Source organism: Oncorhynchus tshawytscha, linkage group LG05 (genome assembly GCF_018296145.1).
Source record: "Oncorhynchus tshawytscha isolate Ot180627B linkage group LG05, Otsh_v2.0, whole genome shotgun sequence".
Lineage (NCBI taxonomy): Eukaryota > Metazoa > Chordata > Actinopteri > Salmoniformes > Salmonidae > Oncorhynchus > Oncorhynchus tshawytscha.
This window is the reverse complement of record NC_056433.1, coordinates 55,026,759-55,052,029: the sequence shown is the minus strand read 5'-3', so window position 1 is coordinate 55,052,029 and position 25,271 is coordinate 55,026,759. Positions and strand designations below refer to the sequence as shown.

The window sequence follows — 25,271 nt, the reverse complement described above, 5'->3', positions numbered from 1 at the left end:
CTTCCACTCCCCTTGTATTGCAGTTGTTGACATGTTTTTCTGGATAGCACACAGAGGTCATTCAGAACAGCACACTGGAGCTGGATCCTGCAACGTCAATGCAAGTTGAAACCAAGGTTTTTATAACTGCCTACAGGAACGACCGAGACTTACTGACAAATACGGCCCATGTTAACAACTCCACAACATGATAAATTCCCTGGCTACTGGTTATTTTGATGCAGTGTATATAAACATATTTATTGTTTGAGTAGCAGTTGTAAAATGTGGGTCATATGAAGTCCAAATAGACTGGGGTTTTCTATAGAAGTACAACACAGAATATGTTTTATCTTCAAAGTAAAGATAGTCAAAATGATAGTTTCTCAAAGTCAAAATGATAGTTCAAGTTCCTTAAAGTCTTCAAAGGCAGCAGATTACCCTGGTTCTCACACAGTTCTTACTGCAGACAGTTTTAGTTTGAATGAATGACAGAGTGCTCTGTTTGTGGTTAAACCACATGGATACACACACACCAGGGCTTCCATGGCAGTGTGTGTGAGAGGGGAGAGAAAGGGTTACCACATCCAAGCACAGAACAATAACAACCATTCTCCATTTCAACATGTAAACATCTATCAATTCAGCACCCAGTTATCTAAGATCTGGCTTGATAAAAACACCAAATTCCTGCTGTAATCACCCAATGTTTGGCATTGGAGTGGAAATAGATAGTTGAATAACGCTGTAGATCAGTTCTCTCCATTTCTGCTATCCAATCCACTCTAGCCTCACTGCCAGATCAATCTCATTCACAGGGAAGTGCCTTGCCAGCCTCAACACGTCCCGTGTGTATCTAATCAGGCACCACTAACATAGTCTTGAAAACCAGACCCTAGGAGCATTTGAAAATTGTGGGAGGCAACGCAGATATCTAGAGTGACTACCAATAACAGACCCACAGTGTGGAGCTGTGGAGCCCTCCATTGGGCTGCATATTTACCCCGGGCCAGGGTATTAAGTAGGCTACGGGGTTTGAGGCGGTGGAGGGTGGTGATGGTGGGGGTTCTGCAGATTACAGCAGCATGTGGCTCTCATTGGATCCAGACGGAGACAGGTATGCAAGCGATGCCGGAAGAGGGGCTGCCATGTCCGCTCCAGGCCCCACCACAACACCCCCACCTCCAATCCCGCCGAGATATGTTGATATATCCCAACACCACCCCCCTAAACACACACACACACACACACCAGTGGTATCTGCATCTGCCTGAGAGGCAAGCAGGGGTTAGTGATGAGAACCAGCCCCTCCTCATCCTCAGCTCTGTGCCCCGAGGTCCTGTTCAACCCACAGGGACTGTTCAACCCACAGGGACAGACACAGAGACCAGAACAGAGTAGACCAGAGTAGAGTAGAGCAGAGCAGAGTAGAGTAGAGCAGAGTAGACCAGAGTAGAGCAGAGTAGAGTAGACCAGAGTAGAGCAGAGCAAAGTACAGCAGAATAGAGCAGAGTAGACCAGAGTAGAGTAGAGCAGTGTAGAGCAGAGTAGACCAGAGTAGAGCAGTGTAGAGAAGAGCAGAGTAGAGTAGACCAGAGTAGAGTAGAGCAGAGTAGACCAGAGTAGAGCAGATTAGACCAGAGTAGAGTAGAGCAGAGTAGAGCAGAGTAGAGAAAAGTAGAGTAAAGTAGGGCTAAGTGCCTTGGCATCAGCCAGACCCAGCATTAGCCTATGGAGACATTACTGCCTGTGTCATTATGTACAATCTTTTCATTAGTCCCTGCAATTTCCGCTTAGATACAATTTTACAACTGGAATACATTAACACTGCATTAAGAACGCTGTTTACCTGCCCATAAATGACCTGTACGAATGACTAACTCTGGAGGCCAAACAAAAGGTGGGTTGTTCTGACATATAAACACCAAGCTGATGGATTCATAAAGAGTTTGTTGGTACAGGTTTACATAAGGTTCAACATCTGTGTCCTGCCATGTGGCCCGTGGCTCCAAAACCGACGCTTACACTATTATGACCGTTACACTTCATATCTTCTTAATATCCTCTTCCCGCATATGGAGGTTTCAAGGGTTTTCATGGAAAAGTTGAATGATATTACCAATTACACCAGAGCAGTGATTCAATTGTTTTGGACAAGACATGGCCTAGTTCCAGGTTCTAGGGCATGTCGAAAGTCAAAAAGCTTTTTTCGTTAAGTGGCCTAGAGCATAGCAAACTCCTGTGTCTCCAGTGGTGGTAGGGGTCTGAGGAGGAGGTTGGGAGGAGGGGGGGTAGTCAGTGTAGCCTACATACAGAGGTGCTACTTCGCCCCTGGGCCAAAACAACCAGGGGCCATTCTGTTCCATATGCATTAACCCTCTTTAACAGCAAATAGCTTACTGGAGCCCCACGGCTGCCTTGGGAACCAATTAGAAGTTTGTGTATGATTCTCTTGGGTTTATTTAACCTACTGTTTCACAGTCTGAGCTCTATTAAATATCATAATACCCACATCAACTAGTAAATCACCCTGAAGGTATGCAAGTGGCCCGAATATGCAAGCAGAACATTGGAGCCTCTCATTCGCTCCGTATTCACTATTCCAAATATTATGACATGGTCGTGGCCGCCTGCCTGCCTCCAGGGATGTGTAAACATTAAATAAACACTCAGCAAGCATAACTCAGACCGATTTAAACACAGGAATATGAGGGTATGAATGTTGAACATGCGTATACAATGTTACTGATAAGAGCTCCCATTGTTTCTGCCAATAATCCACTTCAGGTCAGGGTAAGTGGAGGAGCGGTATGCAGTATTAAACTATGTACCATCGGGAGTGAACTGACGTGCAGGATGTAAAACTAAGTGAAAAGTAAAGGACTTACTGAGGGATGTTAACCTAAGGAAAGAGTAGAGGACTTACTGAGGGATGTAAACCTAAGGAAAGAGTAGAGGACTTACTGAGGGATGTAAACCTAAGTGAAAAGTAAAGAACTTACTGAGGGATGTAAACCTAAGTGAAAAGTAAAGAACTTACTGAGGGATGTAAACCTAAGTGAAAAGTAAAGAACTTACTGAGGGATGTAAACCTAAGTGAAAAGTAAAGGACTTACTGAGGGATGTAAACCTAAGTGAAAAGTAAAGGACTTACTGAGGGATGTAAACCTAAGGAAAGAGTAAAGGACTTACTGAGGGATGTAAACCTAAGTGAAAAGTAAAGGACTTACTGAGGGATGTAAACCTAAGTGAAAAGTAAAGGACTTACTGAGGGATGTAAACCTAAGTGAAAAGCAAAGGACTTACTGAGGGATGTAAACCTAAGTGAAAAGCAAAGGACTTACTGAGGGATGTAAACCTAAGGAAAGAGTAAAGGACTTACTGAGGGATGTAAACCTAAGTGAAAAGTAAAGGACTTACTGAGGGATGTAAACCTAAGTTAAAAGTAAAGGACTTACTGAGGGATGTTAACCTAAGTGAAAAGTAAAGGACTTACTGAGGGATGTTAACCTAAGGAAAGTGTAAAGGACTTACTGAGGGATGTAAACCTAAGTGAAAAGTAAAGGACTTACTGAGGGATGTAAACCTAAGTGAAAAGTAAAGGACTTACTGAGGGATGTAAACCTAAGTGAAAAGCAAAGGACTTACTGAGGGATGTAAACCTAAGTGAAAAGCAAAGGACTTACTGAGGGATGTAAACCTAAGGAAAGAGTAAAGGACTTACTGAGGGATGTAAACCTAAGTGAAAAGTAAAGGACTTACTGAGGGATGTTAACCTAAGGAAAGTGTAAAGGACTTACTGAGGGATGTAAACCTAAGTGAAAAGTAAAGGACTTACTGAGGGATGTAAACCTAAGTGAAAAGTAAAGGACTTACTGAGGGATGTAAACCTAAGTGAAAAGCAAAGGACTTACTGAGAGATGTAAACCTAAGTGAAAAGCAAAGGACTTACTGAGGGATGTAAACCTAAGGAACGAGTAAAGGACTTACTGAGGGATGTAAACCTAAGTGAAAAGCAAAGGACTTACTGAGGGATGTAAAACCTAAGGAAAGAGTAAAGGACTTACTGAGGTATGTAATTCTAAGTGAAAAGTAAATGACTTACTGAGGGATGTAAGCCTAAGTGAAAAGTAAAGGACTTACTGAGGGATGTAAACCTAAGGAAAGAGTAAAGGACTTACTGAGGGATGTAAATCTAAGTGAAAAGTAAAGGACTTACTGAGGGATGTAAACCTAAGGAAAGAGTAAAGGACTTACTGAGGGATGTAAATCTAAGTGAAAAGTAAAGGACTTACTGAGGGATGTAAACCTAAGGAAAGAGTAAAGGACTTACTGAGGGATGTAATTCTAAGTGAAAAGTAAATGACTTACTGAGGGATGTAAGCCTAAGTGAAAAGTAAAGGACTTACTGAGGGATGTAAACCTAAGGAAAGAGTAAAGGACTTACTGAGGGATGTAAACCTAAGGGAAGGCTAGAGGACTTACTGAGGGATGTTAACCTAAGGGAAGACTAGAGGACTTACTGAGGGATGTAAACCTAAGGGAAGACTAGAGGACTTACTGAGGGATGTTAACCTAATTGAAAAGTAAAGGACTTACTGAGGGATGTAAACCTAAGGGAAGACTAGAGAACTTTCTGAGGGATGTAAACCTAAGGGAAGAGTAGATGACTTACTGAGGGATGTTAACCTAAGTGAAGAGTAGATGACTTACCACATGCTTCCAGAGGAGTCCCTCTCTCCAAAGGCACTGTAGGATCCATCCTGGCGCTTATAGGTCAGCTGTCTCTGGTACCCTGGGATAGTACAGGGGAGAAGGAATTAGTGGGTTGATGCTAAAGTACTTTTTCATTAATACTGCTATCCAAACCAGTGCCCAGATTCATAAAACACTTACGCAAAAACATAAGATTCTTAAGAAAAAAATAAGAACTTCATAAAATAGTCTGTAAGTGCAATTCCTCAACAATATCTTAAGATGTAATGATTTTCTTAAGAACTTCTCAAATATCTTCTTACAAATTGTCTTCTTACAAATTGTTTGTTGCTAAGCAACCATTTTAGCTATCTATCTAGCAATAGCAATCATGTTAGCGTAGTAGCCTCAATACAACTAGAAGGAATTGACATTTTAAACTATAAATGTAATAACATGTATATAAGGAAACTATGTCAATATGTTACTATTCCCTCTGCTAAAATGTACTGGAATGCAGCCTAAGTGAACTGGAAAAAAGTTTTGTTGTTATTTGGTAAATATTGTACATCTAATAAGGTGAAAGAAGTATCATACAAACTCATTCATAGAATCTACCCTGTAAAGACCTTTATTATACACAGATTGAAAATAGCTATTGATAACAAATGTGTATTTTGTGATTGTGACCCAGAGACTCTTGACCATTTATTTTGGGACTGCTCTTATGTCAGAAGATTTTGGTGTGAGTTAGAAGATTTTATTTTAAAAGAAACAACTATTAATGATAATTTGAAAGACTCTGATATTATGTTTTATTTTGAACCAAATGATATGAACCCTGATTTAACTTTCATTGTTAGTTAGTTTGTCTTTCATAGAATATTCTTTGTCCATAAAAGGAAGTGGGCAGAAAACAAACCCCTTTTCACATTATTTAAGATAGAATTGAAATATTATTTTGAAATGATCAGTAAATGTAAAAACAAAAAAGCAATATGCACCAAAAAAGTACTTAACAAATTGAAAATGAATCTTGATATGTAATACCCCTGTCTGTTAGGTTTATGTACTCTAGTTTGTATATTTCTGTTTTTTTGTGTTTGTTGTGTTCATAATAAAAAATAATCATAATAAAAATGTTTAAATCATGTTAGCGTATTTCTTACTGAGATTACTGTTCTAAAACATGTTCTTGTGTTTAAAATAATCAACACTGAAACTTTCAGAGGAAGTCTGAGTGAACAAAACATGCTTTCATGAGCTTTTTTCTCACCTCCCTGAGTTTAAGACAAGGGTTTAGCTATCTTTAGCTAGCTTTTTTCTCATTACCCTGAGTTTAAGACAAGGGTTTAGCTATCTTTAGCTAGCTTTTTTCTCACTACCCTGAGTTTAAGACAAGGGTTTAGCTATCTTGGAATTAACAACATTTCCAGGAACTTTATTTTCAAGAATCTAATTTCTTCTCAACTTTTTGCTTAAGGAGAAGAAACATAAGAAATAGCGCAATAACATTTCCTTTCGAGGAATAGCAACTTTTCTTAACTTTCTTCTTAAGTCTATAGTTATTTAAGGAAAAAAATGGCAGCTAAGAAGAAATGTCTTCTTAAAAAGGTTTTGTGAATCTGGGCCCTTGGTGAATATCAGAGAAACACTGTTTTAGAACTAAGTGGACAGTAAAGGTTTTGTGAATCTGGGCCCTTGGTGAATATCAGAGAAACACTGTTTTAGAACTAAGTGGACAGTAAAGGTTTTGTGAATCTGGGTCCTTGGTGAATATCAGAGAAACACTGTTTTAGAACTAAGTGGACAGTAAATGCATTGACTTTATAAGATGATCTTCACAGGGGTAACTGACATCACCCAACGGGAATATCTCAAGGTTCTCAAGGTAGCGTTTGGCTCTAGGTCTCAAAGCCCTTGAACTACTTGATCTCTCCTGTGGCTACCTTGCAGCAAGTAGTCTGTGGCCTCAGCCTCCACCTCAGGGCTGAGCTGCCTGGTCTTCTGCAGGTACTTGAGGACAAAAACATTGGGGGCGAAGTGGATCATGTTCTGCTCTCCACAACCGAAGGGCAGGCGCAGCAGCTTGTCCAGGTTGTTGAGGGTGGGGCCCATCACGTCTCCTGGCACATCACAAAACACAATACACAAACTGTTCAGCAACACTGCTACACTGCCTCACATAAAGTTAGTTTCATTAAGATAACATCTCTTCTTCAACACAGCTGCAGGGTCAACAGTATTACAAATGGTAGGCTACAACTGCTTCATCAAACGTCATTCAGAGAGAAATGATTAATTCCAACTCTAATTAACCACATGGACAAGGTATGTCAAAGTGAATAGGAGGAGGAGAAGCAGACATTCAGATAACGGAAATTATAGGTCTTTAAGAAGGATGAGAAATAAATGGTGTCCCTCCTCACCTATCATGGAGGCAGTGGCGGTCTCAGAGCCAGGCACCACGTTGTGAGGGACGCCCAGGGTGAAGGCCTCGTTGTGGTTCTCATCAGTGTCCTCCTTCCTCCAGATCTTAAACTCACCCACAGAGCCCCAGCCCGTGGAGAAACCTATGTGACGCACCTGGCCAGGGAGGGGGCCAGACCACTGTAGGATCACCGACTCATTGGATGGCTGCAAACCATGTCCGACCTATCAGAGATCGATTTGAGAGATTTTAGGTTTTTGACTGGAGTGAAAGAGTGAAGTTGTCCCTAACCACTGATGCAGGGTCAGGTGTCTTTCATTGACCTAATGATTAGCAGGGTAAGGTATCTGATTCTAAATCTGTTCTTAAGGGCAACTTCTACCTCGAGTACTGGTCAAACTCAGAGAGAAAAACCAGGATGTTGTAATTCAAATTCTATGGTTGTTACAACAAAGTGTAGTGACTTGGTTTTTGCCAGGTTCAAATGAAAGCCTGACACGATATAAATGTGGTTCTGAATTTCACCCTGATTAAATGAATATCTAATAACATGATAGAAATAAGTGTTTGCTAATGCTGTATAGAGGAAGCCCCTGTGGCTTAAGGTCAATAGTAAAATACTGGAAGCCAATAAGATTCTACTTAAAAAGCCATTTGGGTTGCTTTTGCATTTCAAATCCTAGGCACACATAAAGTCAATTTCCAAGAGTTGGCAACAGCAGTCTGCATCACCTTTTTCCTACATCCACTCAATCCATATTTCCAAATGAACAGATGGCACCCTGGGTATTTCTAGGCATTTTGTAATCACGTTAAACCAAAGACCATGCAGAGCTGAACATGAAATGCAATCAGTCACTAGAAAAATAAATGAATCTTATTGGGCCATACTGGGTTCTAGTGCAAGGTTTTAATTGCTCCCTTTGGTGAATGGTACGAGGCTAATGCAGTTTTCAGGCCCGTGTGCCAGGCCACTGCCTGCGGACGCCACAGATCACAGAGTGTCCAGCCCGTTAAGCGTGACCTCACAGGCATGTCATTAAAAGTGGCGCCAGTCCTCTTGACTACACAGCCCCTGTGCCTGTCCAGTCGAACACTCCCTCTCTTACTACCCCAACTCACTACTATACTCTACCTCAAGCCCTGACTTGCTGACTGACTGAGTGACTGAGTGACTGTCTGAGTGACTGACTGACTGACTGACTGTCTGACTGTCTGTCTGATTGTCTGACTGGGGCTTGTTGGAGATGCCACAGTGGATCTGTATAGGATTCATATGAGGACACAAATCCCAGAACTCATTTCTAGAATAGATGCTACAATAACCAAGAGAACTAGGCTTGACCACCCCCCTCCTCTCACCTGCACGACGCCACCCTTCCAGCTGACCCAGAAGCTGCGGAACTCATCCCAGGAGAGGATGCCCGGGGTGGGGGAGCTGACCACTGGTTCACCCATCTTGCCCAGGGAGATCCAGGAGCGGGTGTTCTGTCTGCCCCCCAGTACAATCTCCAGCATCTCAGCACAGTCGTGGGGGCTGGGTGAGAGGGCAAAATGGGCATCGTTGTGGGTCTTCACTGCCACCTCAAAGTGAGTCATCTTGGCCGGCTTCTTCACGTACTGGTACTCATACTTGTTGGGTGTGGAGATGTGGATTCGCTCTGAGAATAGAAATGTCAGATTCACATTAAATTGTGGCCCAGTGCAGAAAATAAACCAGACTGTAGAGGCAGAAAGGTATTGGGTAACACTTCAAATGTATTTGCTCTTATACCCGTGTTGTACTATAGTACAACATATATCAAATCAAATTGTATTGGTCACTTACACATAGTGCTTTTAGTTTCGACAGTGGAGTAATATCTAACCAGGAATTTAACAATTCCACAACAACTACCTTATACACACAAATGTAAAGGGATGGAATAAGAATATGTACATAAACATATACAGATGAGCGATGGCCGAGCGGCATAGGCAAGATGCAATAGTCGCGAATATAACTGTATACTGACCGTTGGGGCAGAAGAAGACACTGTAGGTGTACTGTCTGGGCAGGCCCTCTGGCTGTAGGGGGAGAAACAACATGTTAGAGCTGACATCACTCTCTACTAATGACAGTACATGGTACAGCAAGCATCTGCTCCCCATCTCAGCTCTCTCCCCAAGCAGTCTCTCCCCCATTTCTCATACCTCCACCAGGACACTCCTTCGGACATAGTCAAGGCCAATGGGGGTCCTCCGGTCCTCCGGGTCATCTATGTTTTTGCCTGTTTTAGTTGACTGGAGTCCATCTAAGCAGCAGCCCGGCTCACTATAGGCAATGGCCCGTGCTACGGCAGGAAAAAACAAAGACATACTTCACCTCACCATACTTTATATCAGGATGTTTTTTTTTGCCTGTAAGTTCCCACTAAGCAGGACTTTTATTGCATACATTTTAAGTACAAATGTATTGTATAAAATAAACCGAACAAGCAGCCAAAAGACTATAGTGTGAAGAATGCTATTTGAAGAAAACATAGTTATGTTAATGAAATTGCTTTGTAATACATCTATCAACAACACAATCCCACATTGCACAACAACATAAATCATGGTTGTCAAAGAACATGTAGTTCCCTTTGCAGAGGAGCACATTGGAGACGTGGCTGTGTGCCAATGTGTTCTCTTTGTATGTGTGTAGTGAAAGGGAAAGACTAGGGGCCAGGGGAGCGAGAGAGCCGTGGGGGGCCCATTGACCACCAGTGACCTGAAAACTCATCAACATGCCACTGAGTGTCAGTGCAAGGCCCCGGCTGCTCCCCTGCTGGTGGCCTGCTTTGTAACTTTGATGGGACTGTTTGTATCGCTGGATGACCAGATCACATAAAGGCGTCAGCATACTCCAGTTCAGGCTGGCGGCTGGGCGAACAGAACGAGTGTGCTCACACACTCCCTTAAAAGACCTTTGCAAGAAAAAAGCGGCAATAGTACTCATTGTCCAATTTGAGAGGCCGTAGCCAGTAGAGGTCGACCGATTATGATTTTTTTTCAACACCGGTACCGATACCGATTATTGGAGGGCCCATAAAAAAACCGATACCAATTAATCGGCTGATTTTTAAAATGTATTTGTAATAATGACAATTACAACAATACTGAATGAACGCTTATTTTAACTTAATATAATACATCAATAAAATCTATTTAGCCTCAAATAAATAATGAAACAAGTTCAATTTGGTTTAAATAATGCAAAAACAAAGTGTTGGAGAAGAAAGTAAAAGTGCAATATGTGCCATGTAAGAAAGCTAACGTTTAAGTTCCTTGCTCAGAACATGCAAACATATGAAAGCTGGTGGTTCCTTTTAACATGAGTCTTCAATATTCCCAAGTAAGAAGTTTTAGGTTGTAGTTATTATAGGAATTATAGGACTATTTCTCTCTATACCATTTGTATTTCATATACCTTTGACTATTGGATGTTCTTATAGACACTTTAGTATTGCCAGTGTAACAGTATATCTTCCGTCCCTCTCCTCGCTTCTACCTGGGCTCGAACCAGGAACAGATCGAAGAAGCAGTGTTACCCATGCAGAGTAAGGGGAACAACTGCTCCAAGTCTCAGAGCGAGTGACATTTGAAACGCTATTAGAGCGCACCCCGCTAACTAGCTAGCCATTTCACATCGGTTACACCAGCCTAATCTCGGAAGTTGATAGGCTTGAAGTCATAAACAGCTCAATGCTTGAAACATTGCGAAGAGCTGCTGGCAAAACGCACGAAAGTGCTGTTTGAATGAATGCTTATGAGCCTGCTGGTGCCTACCATCGCTCAGTCAGACTGCTTTATCAAATCATAGACTTAATTATAACATAATAACACACAGAAATACGAGCCTTAGGTCATTAATATGGAAACTATAATCTCGAAAACAAAACGTTTATTCTTTCAGTGAAATACGGAACCGTTCCGTATTTTATCTAACGGGTGGCAACCATAAGTCTAAATATTCCTGCTACATTGCACAACCTTCAATGTTATGTCATAATTACGTAAAATCCTGGCAAATTAGTTCGCAACGAGCCAGGCGGCCCAAACTGTTGCATAAACCCTGACTCTGCGTGCAATGAACGCAAGAGAGGTGACACAATTTCACCTGGTTAATATTGCCTGCTAACCTGGATTTCTTTTAGCTAAATATGCAGGTTTAAAAATATATACTTCTGTGTATTGATTTTGAGAAAGGCATTGATGTTTATGGTTAGGTACAGTCGTGCAACGATTGTGCTTTTTTCGCAAATGCGTTTTTGTTAAATCATCCCCGGTTTGGCGAAGTTGGCTGTCTTTGTTAGGAAGAAATAGTCTTCAAACAGTTCGCAACAAGCCAGGAGGCCCAAACTGCTGCATATACTCTGATTCTGCTGCAAGAGAAGTGACACCATTTCCCTAGTTAAAAGAAATGCATGTTAGCAGGCAATATTAAATGAATATGCAGGTTTAAAAATATATACTTGTGTATTGATTTTAAGAAAGGCATTGATGTTTATGGTTAGGTACACGTTGGAGCAACGACAGTCCTTTTTTGCGAATGCGCACCGCATCGATTATATGCAACGCAGGACACGCTAGATAAACTAGTAATATCATCAACCATGTGTAGTTAACTAGTGATTATGATTGATTGATTGATTGTGTAACGGCTCTCATCAAAAGGAGTGGACCAAAGCGCAGCATGGAAAGTGTCCATGATTTATTTTCAAAAAACACTCAAACAAAATAACCAAAGTGAAAACGAAAGCGCACAGTTCTGTCAGGTACAGACACTAAACAGAAAACAAGATCCCACAAAACCCAAACAGAAAATGACAACTTATATATGATCCCTATCAGAGACAACGACAGACAGCTGCCTCTGATTGGGAACCACACACACACACACACACACACACACACACACACACACACACACACACGGTCAAAACAAAGAAAAAGAAAACATAGACTTTCCCACCCGAGTCACACCCTGACTTAACCAAACATAGAGAATAATAAGGATCTCTATGGTCAGGGCGTGACATATTGATTGTTTTTTATGAGATAAGTTTAATGCTAGCTAGCTACTTACCTTGGCTTCTTACTGCATTTGCGTAACAGGCAGGCTATTCGTGGAGTACAATGTAAGGCAGGTGGTTAGAGCGTTGGACTAGTTAACTGTAAGGTTGCAAGACTGAATCCCCGACCTGACAAGGTAAAAATCTGTCGTTCTGCCCCTGAACAAGGCAGTTAACCCACCGTTCCTAGGCTGTCATTGAAAATAAGAATGTGCTCTTAACTGGCTTGCCTAGTTAAGGTGTAAAGAAATATATATATACCAATTTCCGATTGTTATGAAAACTTGAAATCGGCCCTAATTAATCGGTCATTCCAATTAATCGGTCGACATTTAGTAGCCAGTATACATTTCCTCAAAATAGTCACAATTAATCTAAGATAACTCAAGAGAACTGTGATTCCTTTTGAAGTTTTTGCAAAGGAAATCTTAGTCGCGCAATTTTACATCTAACTAAGATGTTTGGTGCAGTACTTCGCAATGTCGTCATAATATATGCACAAACTCTTCCGAACTGTTTCGTCTGGGAAGAATGTGGAAGCCTTAAGCCTCAGGTCTTTTAGCAGTATGGAACCTCTTTGGCATACAGTACAGCCTTCAAAGGCCTCATGATTTTAGAGTTGGATGGAGAGGAAAGTTAAAAGGTAGGTGTTACTCATACAGCATGTAACAACAGCATTCACAAAAGGGCAGTGTACCATACCAACCTGCAATATCCTATGAATCAAATCCCAAAGTTCAAGAGTTACTAGCAATACGCTTACAGCATCAGAAAACTGTAAGAACTATGAGAGAACCTGGAAATCTTCCCCAGGGGTTCCCCAGTAACTGACTAGATGGAATAACCTGTGATGTTAGCTGCGCCCAGCTCAGTGAAGGACAGCACTATGGATGTGGGTGTGGCCTCTCCAGGAGCCACACATTTCTTCCTGGTCAGGTGATGCTTCCCGGGGTGACCCACAAACTTGATGCCTTTGGGAATGGTGACTTTGACATAGACCTGAGCAAGATGGAGAGAGGGACACACACACACACACACACAGAGGAAGGCACTGCATTAGCGCAACATATATGTATATTTTCTGACAAGACATGATTTCGTCATATCTGCTCTCCGTTTCGTCCCTTCATGTAGCGTGATCTCCTCAAAGCTCTTAAAGGATTTTGGGGAATTTCGAATCACATTGCACATTTTCCATGCTGACTGACTCATGGCTCTAAGGCTCTCTGAAGGATTAAGTTTCACCCATCGTCCAAATTTCGCAGAGGGCTCGGTAATACAGTCAGATTGTTTCACTGTTCTTTATCTACACGCTACAAGTCGTAAATAACTTTGCAGGAAATATAAGAATCACATGTTTTCAGGCAGACATCAAAGGCAGGGCTCCATTGGCTTACATAATCACCTAACATGACATTAAAGCACACCATGCATAGCCCTTCAACAGGCTCATCTGCCAACATCATGATGTCATCTCTGTAAACAGGAGGATGGACACACTTATGGTCATGTTAGGACCAGATTGCTCTGCTCCAAGCATACATATTTCCTTGTGGTCGTCATGGTATAGGATCCACCCCTTCTTTCGCCCCCTTACCTCTGCGCAGGTAGACAGGTAGTTGTAAACAGTCAGCGGTACTTTGGTCTGCTCCCCACGTATCACACCGTAGGGGAGGGTGAAGTCTACGAAGAAGGGCTTGAAGGTACGAAGCTCCGCCCTCTTGGCAAGGCCCAGCCCCTTCTCCTCTGACAAGCCAATGGCCTCTGTCACCCAGGTGGTAATGGAGTCTGGAACATCCAATCGTAACTCAGCTTCGCCGGTGACATCACTGCCAAAACAGATTTGGGTGGAACATTTTTACTCAAAAGCTAATGCACCATTCCAACAAACAATGTTCTCTAATCATGACCGCATAGAAAACACTGTTTCAGACTAACGTTTGGAACAAGACCCCGTTATGGGAATGAAGGGGATTGATCTAATATGTGTCTCATCTGGGAAACACCTGTAACTAAGTAATATTCTGCCCATAACACATTGCAATACATAGGTGTGAAAAACAGGCAGTTGTTCAGTAAAGCTGTAAATTAGTGAGATCATTGTTGGCTACCCGTACTGACGTTGGTTTTGGCCGGCTTTCACAGGGCATAATAAACGTCCTCGGAAATTACTACCGCACTGCCTTTTGATCAAAGTCAACCCAAAATTACTTTGATACACTCAATAAGGGAAATCAAAGCGTTGGGATTGAATAGGAAATTAGGCATAACATAACCCTGCCCAAAGGAATCAAGCATATGGAAATCTATGGCCAGTTAATTTATATTGGCTGGAAATGAATGGCAGGAGCTGTTGAGAAAGCCGATGTGTGTTCCAAGACAACCCTGCTTAAATGGGCCACATTCACACCCACTGGTGAAATATCCCCCTCTCAAATATGTGCTCCCTTACCCCTCCCACTCCTCCATCCTCACAGATCTGGAACACCACCAAATCCCAATTAAATACCCACAATCTGATGCAGCTGAGACCATCTCCACCCACTCTCTCAAACACACACACAAATGCATTCAGACACACAGGTGTCATACCCATAGGGGGCACAGGGGCACGTGCCAACCTCAGATTTGACCCGTAAAAAATATATATATTTAACTTTTTTATTTTGTTGTCGTTTCTTTGTAATACTATAAGCCACCTAGCAATTTTATGAAGTTGGCTTTAAGCTAGCTCAGATAGGTTCCCAATTTCCAAACCTCATACCAAGAAGCCATTTCAAGTTAGAGTAGCTAGCTTGTCTAACTATCTTAGCTGGTATGCCTGCTGGCAAGGTTGGGAGACTAGAAAAGCAAGCAATTAATAAATAAGACTTACATTCCTTTCAATCTTTTACCCAGACGCATACACACAGACACGCACACACACACAGATGATGTGGGTGTTCCTGTACCTGACATTGATGCAGTGCCACACCCACGTCTCCGGGAAGAATGTCCGCCTGCGCTTCTCGGCTCTGCAACCAAAACAACACAACCTGACATCAATAAAGGCCTTCCATTATGAATCTTGATGCAATAACCTGTAATTGGAAAATTGATTGTTTTTAAACTCACGCTGACATTTAAGGCACATGTATGTAATGTTCATCTCAAGGATTGAAGTCATTTGAAGAGTAAAGTCCTAAATATTTATGGTCCCCATCCCAACAGTCCAGTTTCTTGTTCAGAATAGTGGGCACATTGACAGGTTCTAATGGGCAAAAACCTGGCGTTACACTGTATGTGTAGCTACCTGGGCACAGTGCGCGAGTGCATGGCTGCCACCAGTGTGGATGTGTGAGGCTGAAAGGCAGGAACAGCCTCGTCTGTGTACATTCCTCCAGTCTGTCTGTGGTTCAGGGTCACCATGTCAGTCATCACCACGAGACCAGTCTCCTGTTACACATCAAAGACACACATTGTAAAAACGATAGATTGAGGATCTTATGCTACACCTAATGACTGGTGATTGGGCGTTGCTCTCACCGTGAAGGCGAAGCGGGCATCTTTAGTGATGTCCCAGTGCCAGGGGAACACTGAAGAACGCCTCCGTCGGCTAGACGACAGCCCCGGCCACCAGAAGTGCCCCTCGTCTTTGGGGACTCCGAAGGCATCAGACACATCAAAGTCTGCCAGTTCTTTAAACACCTACAGAACAGTGGACATGGATGGCTTACATTATTTTCCTGTTTGAATGTAGTTAAGTGGTACTATAGATTAGAAACAGGGTAAGATAGAGGGAGACAGACCTTGTCTGGACTGAGCTGGAAGTCTGGCTTGAGAAGGTAAAGGCTCTTGTCCACAGTGGCAACACACACGCAGGAGCCCTTCTCACCAGTGACACGCATACTGATAGGGTCACCTGGCATCGACTCATTGGTAGATAGAGAGACAGACACCTACAGACAAACAAAGATACAGATGAGAGTTCCTGTGAGACCCATAGCCAGGCCTGTAGATGGACAATGACAGCTCTAAACTTTAGCCCCATATGCGTTTCTGCTGACCTTTTTCCAGCTCCTAACCCCTCATCATCCTGCCTGTCATGACCCTGCACGCAAGCACCCACACACACACACACACACACACACACACACACACACACACACACACACACACACACACACACACACACACAGTCTCTGTCTAATCATGCCCATGCAGGTAGCCACACACACACCTCCCTACCTCATTGATTGCATACCAGGGAGCAGTAAATACTTCAGGGGAGGAGTTAACCTAGCCTGCCTAATTCAGTCAGCAACTGGGGAGCTCATGGGCTCATACAGCTGGGTGTTTACAGGGACTCACTGGCACTAGGGATCCCACTGTAGCATAGCATGAGACTTCAGTCAACTACACACGAACAGTGGGATATGTCTCAGTCATCCCAAACTAGGGCTGTGTGATATTCCAAATGCCTGTATCGCAAGAATCAAGGTTTTGTTATTTTTCTTTTATGTCCGCTTGTTCTCATGTTGTCTTTTTGGTCTCCTCTTGTCTCTTTCACGCCTTCTGTGCTGTGTGCAACTTCACATTTACACCAGAGATCTGTATATAATGACGAGATGCTCATGTCTCCGCCCTAACAATTGGAGCCGTTGTCCCAAAGGCAGGAAGGCAGGTGACAAGCTTAGGTCCAAAATAAACCCATAGAAACACATATAAGTCATATTTTGGACAGATTTTGGCAAGAGTAAAACCTCTTGCTTCGCCTCTTCCTTTCTGCTTACGCTTACACACACACACACCAAGCCCCTCTCCTGCCACTCACAACAACAAAGATGAGAGATCACTTCCTCTCTGACAAGTTGTTTCAATTCGTTATTTGCATTTGATGTTTGGTCCGACAGAATTGGTCACATAGACACCGAAACACATTGAGGCGTTTTACTGTAACAGAGGAGAAGTTAACCCTTTTTATGTCTCGACTACTCAAATTGCACGCAAAACAGACACTACTAAAACAGGAGTATTGATGCACATTGGTTCTGAAAAATGAATGCTCAGTTTGTCGCGTGCCATTGCAGTACCACTATAGCAGCATTTCTGCCAAAGATTGTTATACTAGCTGTCTTGTCTGTGTTTTATAAATGTGCAATAAGTATAAAAAGATGCATTTGTATAAGAAATTGGCAACTTGAGAAATAAGTTATTCTGAGAAATAAGGTAGGCCACTTGATTTCAACATCTGAACAAAGTGGACAGGCTAGCATGCTGTTCCAACAGTTGGAGATGGACAGCAGGGTGTGTTCATAATTCAACTGTTCTACCTTGTCAGCTAGCAAATAGATCCAAGTTGGATAAACTTCAAATATAAATATTAGCTGGATACTCACTAGCACATGGGCTTGTGCTTGAGAGGTTGTTTATGAGACCTGTGTTAATTGTCTATAATGCCTGCTTCAAGAAGTTAGTCATTATTAGTGAATGTGCATTATGCATGGTTAAATTGGTAACAAAAATGGCCTTTTCATAGACTGACCTGAATGCCAGATCACTGATTATTGCAAAAAAAGCATCTATTTCAAATAATGGAATAATTAGTGGGTCTTATGGTTTTGTAAAGCTTATATTTAGTTTAGGTATCATTGCACAAGCCCTGAATTAATTTGATTATTGCTGACTGTTTGACATGCAGTGTATTTTACCTTTAATTGTACAGCAAAACATATTTTTAGAAAAATAAAAAATAATCATTGAGATAAGATTTTTAGGCCATATCGCCCAGCCCTATCCCAAACTGAACGTGGCCTGGTTGCCAGTATGTTTCTGCTTTAGCCAACTCCTTTATTGTCTGGCATGAGTTGGCTAAATCAGGGACAAACTGGCAACCATGATAGACCTACCTATCATTCTGACAGCTACTGTGTGTACAGGCAGGACTGTGTGTACAGGTAGGACTGTGTGTACAGGTAGGACTGTGTCTACAGGCAAGACTGTGTGTACAGTGCACATTGAGGGACGCAAGGACTCAGAGAGGGACGTCCTGTACGGTACCTGGTTCTCAAAGCTGGCCTGTACAGGGATCTGTAGACTGTCAGTGACGCCCTCTCCATTCTCCTTCACATAGTAGACCAGGAGGCGGCTGAGGGGCGCCATGGAGTGGGTCACTGGGAAACGCAGCATCACCATACAGCTGTCTGTCTCACCCTGTGGGGAGGAGGCTGCCGGACCTGGAGAGCATGGGAAGAGAAAGAGAGGGCAAAGGGAGAGAGGACATAAGGGGTGGAAGAGACAGAGTGGGGGGATTCAGAGCTAAATATGTACAGAGTTTGACCAACTATCCTCTATTGAAACGTTTGGTGCAAACATGGTGTCCATTGGTCAAAGTTCTCTGCTCTTCATTATGGGACTCTATAGTACTGACCAGAGCCACTGGGTGGCATGGTGGTGTGGATGTTCTTGTCAAAGGTGACCGCTGCCCTCTTGCTTCTGTGGGCTGTAGCGTTGGGCTGCTGCTGGCCGGACTGGACAATGTTTCCTCTGGAGGCGATCTCATAGTGGAGGGTGAAGTTACAGGGACAGGTGGATTTCAAAGTGACCTCAGCCTCTTGATCGATCTAAACACACAAAAACACACACCACTATTACCCTAGGGACATCATAAGGATCATAACAGAAGTACGATGTTATTACTGTTTACATACAGTATGTATAAGATATGTGGCCCATGTCTCAATGGTGTTGGAGACCTGATGATCTGTAATGCTAGTAAAGTAATGATAAGTCGAGTGGAGTGCCTACCTTGAGAGGAGCGCTGAGGCTCTGGATCTGAATGTGACACTTGCTGGGGGAGTACCAGCTGCTGATGGACAGGTAGCTGGGGAGGTACTGGTCTCCAGCCGGACGGCCATCTATGGCTGTCACCTTGGTCTGGTGCACAACACACAACAGGATTTAACCCACCAATACATCCCACTCTCTGGACTATGATGACGTCAAACAAAATCCTATCAAACAAAATCCTGATAGCTCGGGTTTTATGAATAGCTCTTATGAGAAGCTAACTAAGCTCTAACCATGTCCACCTCCATCTCTCTCTTCCCCCTCCACCTCTCCCTCTATATCGCCATTCCCTCTATCTCTCCACCTCTCCCTCTATCCCTCCCTCTCGCTCCACCTCTCCCTCGAACGCTCCACCTCTATCCCTCCATCTCTCCAACAGCCTCTATCTGTCCTCCTTCCTCTATTTGTCCACCTCCCTCTATTTGTCCTCCTCCCTCCATCTCTCCACCAGCCTCTATTTGTCCACCTCCCTCTATTTGTCCTCCTCCCTCCATCTCTCCACCAGCCTCTATTTGTCCACCTCCCTCTATTTGTCCTCCTCCCTCCATCTCTCCACCAGCCTCTATTTGTCCACCTCCCTCTATTTGTCCTCCTCCCTCCATCTCTCCACCAGCCTCTATTTGTCCACCTCCCTCTATTTGTCCACCTCCCTCTATTTGTCCTCCTCCCTCCATCTCTCCACCTCCCTCCATCTCTCTGCATCTCTCCACCTCCATGGTCCACTGACCTCCAGCCAGACGTACTGGGCAGAGTTGGGAATGGAGGGGATCTCAAACGTGGCCCGGCCATCCCTGGAAGTCAGCTCGCTGGTGTACACGTTGTCCTTAGGGGTCAACTCCGCCTTCACACGCACCCGCACCCCATCTGCTGGGCTACCGTCAGGGTAAGTTACCTCTACCTGGGGGACAGGGGGACAGACAGTCAGGTCTCTCGCATTGAGACGCATAAGTGAACGCAAGTCTTGTACAGTCCAGCTTCCCTTGATAGAGGCCATGTGAAGTCAGTGGTATGAATACCTTTGGCTGTCTCTTACCTTTCCCTTGTAGGGCAGACCAGGCTTGAACTGTTTGCGAGTGTCCTTTGAGTATTTGATGTCGATAAGCTGCTTGTGAACTGGGGTTGAATCATCGAACATGGTTTGTCGCCCTCCGTCCTTGCTGGTCACTGACACCCACATGTTCACCGTGCCCCGGAAATGATCAGCCACATCCAGGGGCATCATGTCTTTGACACACAGGCTGAAGGTCGCTGAGCCTTTGATCTAATAATAGTGGAGGAAACAGACAGACTGTTAAATATCTGAAATTAATCCTAAAAGGGTTGAATGTGAATCCATTTTCCTGATAGTTTTAGATTCTTCAGCACTGCAGCAGGGTTCACTCACCTCCATGGTCTTGACCACAGGATGGCCCACCTCATGCCGGTAGTACCCAACTCCATTCACTGTCATGTTCACTGTCATCTTCCCGGTCACTGGCTTCCCAAAGATATATCTAAAGACAGAAAAGTAGTTTGTGTTTTAACAAGAGTAGAGGTGCTACTTTGCCTTTCTAATATTCAAAGAACAATATGTGTTAGGAAATCACATTGACCATGTTGAAGTGAATGATGTGAGTCAGTCACTCACCTGGCCCTCACAGTGGCCTGTTCACACATGTTGAGGTCCTGGATGTACTGTGGAGGGTCTATCACCAGCTCAAACTTGGGCATCACTGTGTGGAGCAGGGGGAGAGGAGTCCACATTATGCAAAGAGAGGCATGACAACTTGGCTGTACAGTCCCAGTTCAAACCTATAAATACCACCTCAAACAGAAGGATCTTTGAACATATCTATGTTATGTAATCATGCTGGAGTTCCAAAACCTTTCAACCCAAACCACATCCCAATCTGGATAAATGGTCACGCTCAGTTATCAACTCACTATACTTCTGCACTTCAAAGGACTTGTTGTAGGTGTGTCCCTGCATCTCTACAAAGATGAACCACTCTCCAAACACAGGCTGGTCTGAGAGAGGGAAACTCATGTTGACGACCCCTGAGGAGAAAAGCAGGGGTAAAAAAACGGTGTTTTTGACTCAGTCAACATCACATGATTACATAGGGAGTTTCTCTCACCGCAGCAGAGGGATTTAAGCCCTTTCCACTGGACCATCCGCGATCCTCTTGGGTCCTGCAATCCAGAGTATGAATACACAGTTGATCAAGAGATTCTACTTTCATCAAAACAGGCATCAATCTGTTTCTCCCTGCGTGAAAGCTGTGGAGGATTGCCCTAAAACAGCATGAACTTACATAAGTACTCACGAATGACGTTATGTAAGGGTTATGTAAATACATATATTGGGGATAACCCCTCCATGTCCCCCACTCCTACAGTAAGCTACTTCTTACTGGCCTGGCTCTGACTCTAGGAGAAAGACTAACACTAACTGCTGTCAATCAGGTAATTACAGCTACTCTCACAGAAACTCCCCTACCCAGAAGGCCACTGGTCTGCTGGCTGCAGGTGACAGAATAACACAACAGCTACACAGTTATTCTTAGTGCCTGAGCTGAGCTCATTTATACAACAACTTCTACTGGAATCTTAACACCAAGTAGCATATTTACACTACAAAGCCACTGCAGACAGAGTACTGGAGGACATGAGATGGACGGAGAGTGGGGGAGAGAGAGAAGGAGAGAGATTGAGGAGCTAGTAACAGCAGGGGAGAGCAGCTGAATCAAAGAGAGAAGTTCCTTTCATGTTCAGTGTTATGTTGGTCTGCTTCAGGGGCCAGGCTAGAGCTCAGAGCACAGGCCTGTTATCAAAGTGAGCCCTTCCCTGCCCTGTAATCTTCTGCCTGGGATTGGGACACTAAACCCCCAGTGTCCGTGGCCCTCCCTCCCGGACCAAGTGGTCCTTCTCCATCCACTCACCACAACGTAGGCTTCAATCTGCAACCAGGGTAAGAAGAAGATGAGAAAAAAATAGTCAAGGTTGGCACACACATTAGACAAACTGCACAGCCACATGGTAAAATATCTCCACCTCCTCCCCTCTCCAACAATCATCTATCTGTGAGTGCGTTCGTTAGCCTTTGCCAGCAGCAGACCTTTATAGCTCTAGCCATCAATAAACACACTGTCTACACAGTGGCAATGGTATATTTGGAGCCATTTCAAAAATTCCAGCAGAAATGACTCAAGGTTTGTGGAGGTAAATAGGTTACTGTACATTTGGTACACTCAGGCCAGGTTTCCCCCGCTTCACTCCCCTCTGAGGGGTTCTTGGAAAAAATAAGTGTGTAAAACTAGCATGATGCCGCCACCCTTCATTTGAAGCCGGTACACATCAAAAGAGAGGAGGCCAGCTGCTTGGCATCAAGGCCCACTGACACACATTAGGTCAACACACCTGATTCTCATAATTCATATCCCATCCATTTCCTGTAAGTGGGTGTGATGTCTTGGCTTTGATGTGAGAGACTGGTTGCATTACCTTGTCATTGGCCGGCCTCAGATCCGGAGTGACAGAGTACACGTTGATGAGCACTGGATTGAGAGAGGAACAGATTATTACCCACTTTAATGCATTTTTTTTATGTAGAGTGGAATAGACAATCCATGTCATTAGCTTTTCTCCTGGGCTGCTATTAAGGCATAATGGCCTATGAGTAAATCTATCTACTGTAGAAGGTTTATGCCAATTGCTGATACTAAATTCAAAATGGAATTCAAAAAATGTAGAACCAGGAACAGATATAGCCCTTGGTTCACTCCAGACCTGACTGCCCTTGACCAGCACAAAAACATCCTGTGGTGTACTGCACTAGCATCAAATAGTCCCCGTGATATGCAACTTTTCAGGGAAGTTAGGAACCAATATACACAGGCAGTTAGGAAAGCTAAGGCTAGCTTTTTTAACAGAAATTTGCATCCTGTAGCACAAACTCAAACTCAGACACTGTAAAGTCCATGGAGAATAAGAGCACCTCCTCCCAGCTGCCCACTGCACTGAGGCTTGGAAACACTGTCACCACCGATAAATCCACGATAATTGAGAATTTCAATAAGCATTTTTCTACAGCTGGCCATGCTTTCCACCTGGCTACCCCTACCCCGGTCACCTCAGGGGTGCACCTCAGCCACACTCAAGGTCCTAAACGATATCATAATTGCCATCGATAAGAGACAATACTGTGCAGCCATATTTATCAACCTGGCCAAGGCTTTCGACTGTCAATCACCACATTCTTATCGGCAGACTCAACAGCCTTGGTTTCTCAAATGACTGCCTCGCCTGATTCACCAACTACTTCTCTGATAGAGTTCAGTGTGTCAAATCAGAGGGCCTGTTGTTGGGACCTCTGGCAGTCTCTATGGGGGTGCCACAGGTTTCAATTCTCGGGCTGACTCTCTTCTCTATATACATCAATGATGTCGCTCTTGCTGCTGGTGATTCTCTGATCCACCTCTATGCAGACGACACAATTCTGTATACTTCTGGCCCTTCTTTGGACACTGTGCTAACTAACCTCCAGATGAGCTTCAATGCCATACAACTCTCCTTCCGTGGCCTCCAACTGCTCTTAAATGCAAGTAAAACTAAATGCATGCTCTTCAACCGATCGCTGCCCGCACCTGCCCGCCCGTCCAGCATCACTACTCTGGACGGTTCTGACTTAGAATATATGGACAACTACAAATACCTAGGTGTCTGGTTAGACTGTAAACTCTCCTTCCAGACCCACATTAAGCATCTCCAATCCAAAATTAAATCTAGAATTGGCTTCCTATTTGGCAACAAAGCATCCTTCACTAATGCTGCCAACCACCCTCGTAAAACTGACTATCCTACCGATCCTCGACTTCGGCGATGTCATTTACAAAATAGCCTCCAACACTCTACTCAACAAATTGGATGCAGTCTATTACAGTGCCATCCGTTTAGTCACCAAAGCCCCATATACTACCCACCACTGCGACCTGTACGCTCTTGTTGGCTGGCCCTCGCTTCATACTCGTCGCCAAACCCACTGGCTCCAGGTCATCTACAAGTCTTTGCTAGGTAAAGCCTGCCTTATCTCAGTTCACTGGTCACCATAGCAGCACCCACCCGCAACACGCGCTCCAGCAGGTATATTTCACTGGTCACGTTTGGCCGCCCTTCCTTCCGGTTCTCTGCTGCCAATGACTGGAACGAACTGCAAAAATCACTGAAGCTGGAGACTCATCTCCCTCACTAACCTCAAGCACCAGCTGCCAGAGCAGCTCACAGATCATTGCACCTGTACATAGCCCATCTGTAAATAGCCCATCCAACTACCTCATCCCCATACTGTATTTATTTATTTTGCACCCCAGTATCTCTACTTGCATATTCATCTTCTGCACATCTATCACTCCAGTGTTTATTTGCTATATCGTAATTACCTCGCCACTATGGCCTATTTATTGCCTTACCTACCTTATCTTACCTCATTTGCACACACTGTAAATAGACTTTATTTCTACTGTATTATTGACTGTATGTTTGTTTATCTTGGCCAGGTCGTAGTTGTAAATGATAACTTGTTCTCAACTAGCCTACCTGGTTAAACAAAGGTGAAATACATTTTTTTAAAGGGCCTGGGAGATTGAGACCTTTGTGTTTGGGCTTGTAGACTGGCTTATCCGTCTGGATGAAGACGGCTGTGCCCTTGCTGTCCACAGTGACAGTGGTGTAGTTGTGGAAGATATATCCCCCCTCAGTAATGTGGCGATTTCCCCACACCTTCAGATGGGCCTGACCTCTCAGACCAGGAGGGACCTGCAACCAGGAAGGACACATACAGTATATCTTCAGGATGCGGTCCCTAACACAACACCACACCACACAGAGCAGTGGCAAACCAGATGCTAAAGTGCTTAGCTAACACAGTGGACAATACAAGACTATATTTGATAAAGACAGGGGAGGGGGTTAGAGGGAGTGGAGGAATCAAGTCGTGCATGTTGGATTGATCCATTCCAGCCTTTGGGGGGCTGCAGACCCTTACATGCACATAAACAGATGTTGCATATTATATTGAGGCTGTTACCTTATTCCAAATGAATGTGCAAAAAGGCAGATGTTCACATACAAATGATGTTCGTGTTGTTCTGTATGTCGTTTGTGGAATGCTGACAAACTGAATGGGATCTCACTACTGCGCAGCTGGAGCCACAACCATTTCAATGCATTTCAAATACACTCTTGAAACAACAATTGCGTTCTTT

At 43.7% G+C, this 25,271-nt stretch overlaps 1 protein-coding gene across 1 annotated transcript in view; it reads right to left on the bottom strand.

Moving 5' to 3' along the window:
- LOC112250881 (C3 and PZP-like alpha-2-macroglobulin domain-containing protein 8) overlaps positions 1-25,271 on the bottom strand; it is a 51,668-nt gene that overhangs the window by 22,382 nt on the left and 4,015 nt on the right. The window contains exons 4-27 of the mRNA XM_024421398.2: positions 24,657-24,822; positions 22,513-22,565; positions 21,951-21,968; positions 21,147-21,201; positions 20,953-21,066; positions 20,657-20,741; positions 20,414-20,522; positions 20,063-20,290; positions 19,757-19,927; positions 18,988-19,116; positions 18,611-18,803; positions 18,241-18,416; positions 15,990-16,139; positions 15,727-15,888; positions 15,494-15,636; positions 15,153-15,215; positions 13,799-14,030; positions 13,047-13,200; positions 9,299-9,438; positions 9,121-9,172; positions 8,468-8,766; positions 7,104-7,329; positions 6,624-6,800; positions 4,693-4,774 (exon numbers count right to left, since the gene is read on the bottom strand). Of these exons, the coding sequence (XP_024277166.1) occupies positions 4,693-4,774; positions 6,624-6,800; positions 7,104-7,329; positions 8,468-8,766; positions 9,121-9,172; positions 9,299-9,438; positions 13,047-13,200; positions 13,799-14,030; positions 15,153-15,215; positions 15,494-15,636; positions 15,727-15,888; positions 15,990-16,139; positions 18,241-18,416; positions 18,611-18,803; positions 18,988-19,116; positions 19,757-19,927; positions 20,063-20,290; positions 20,414-20,522; positions 20,657-20,741; positions 20,953-21,066; positions 21,147-21,201; positions 21,951-21,968; positions 22,513-22,565; positions 24,657-24,822 (3,377 nt within the window). The remainder of the gene's footprint in view (positions 1-4,692; positions 4,775-6,623; positions 6,801-7,103; positions 7,330-8,467; positions 8,767-9,120; positions 9,173-9,298; positions 9,439-13,046; positions 13,201-13,798; positions 14,031-15,152; positions 15,216-15,493; positions 15,637-15,726; positions 15,889-15,989; positions 16,140-18,240; positions 18,417-18,610; positions 18,804-18,987; positions 19,117-19,756; positions 19,928-20,062; positions 20,291-20,413; positions 20,523-20,656; positions 20,742-20,952; positions 21,067-21,146; positions 21,202-21,950; positions 21,969-22,512; positions 22,566-24,656; positions 24,823-25,271) is intronic.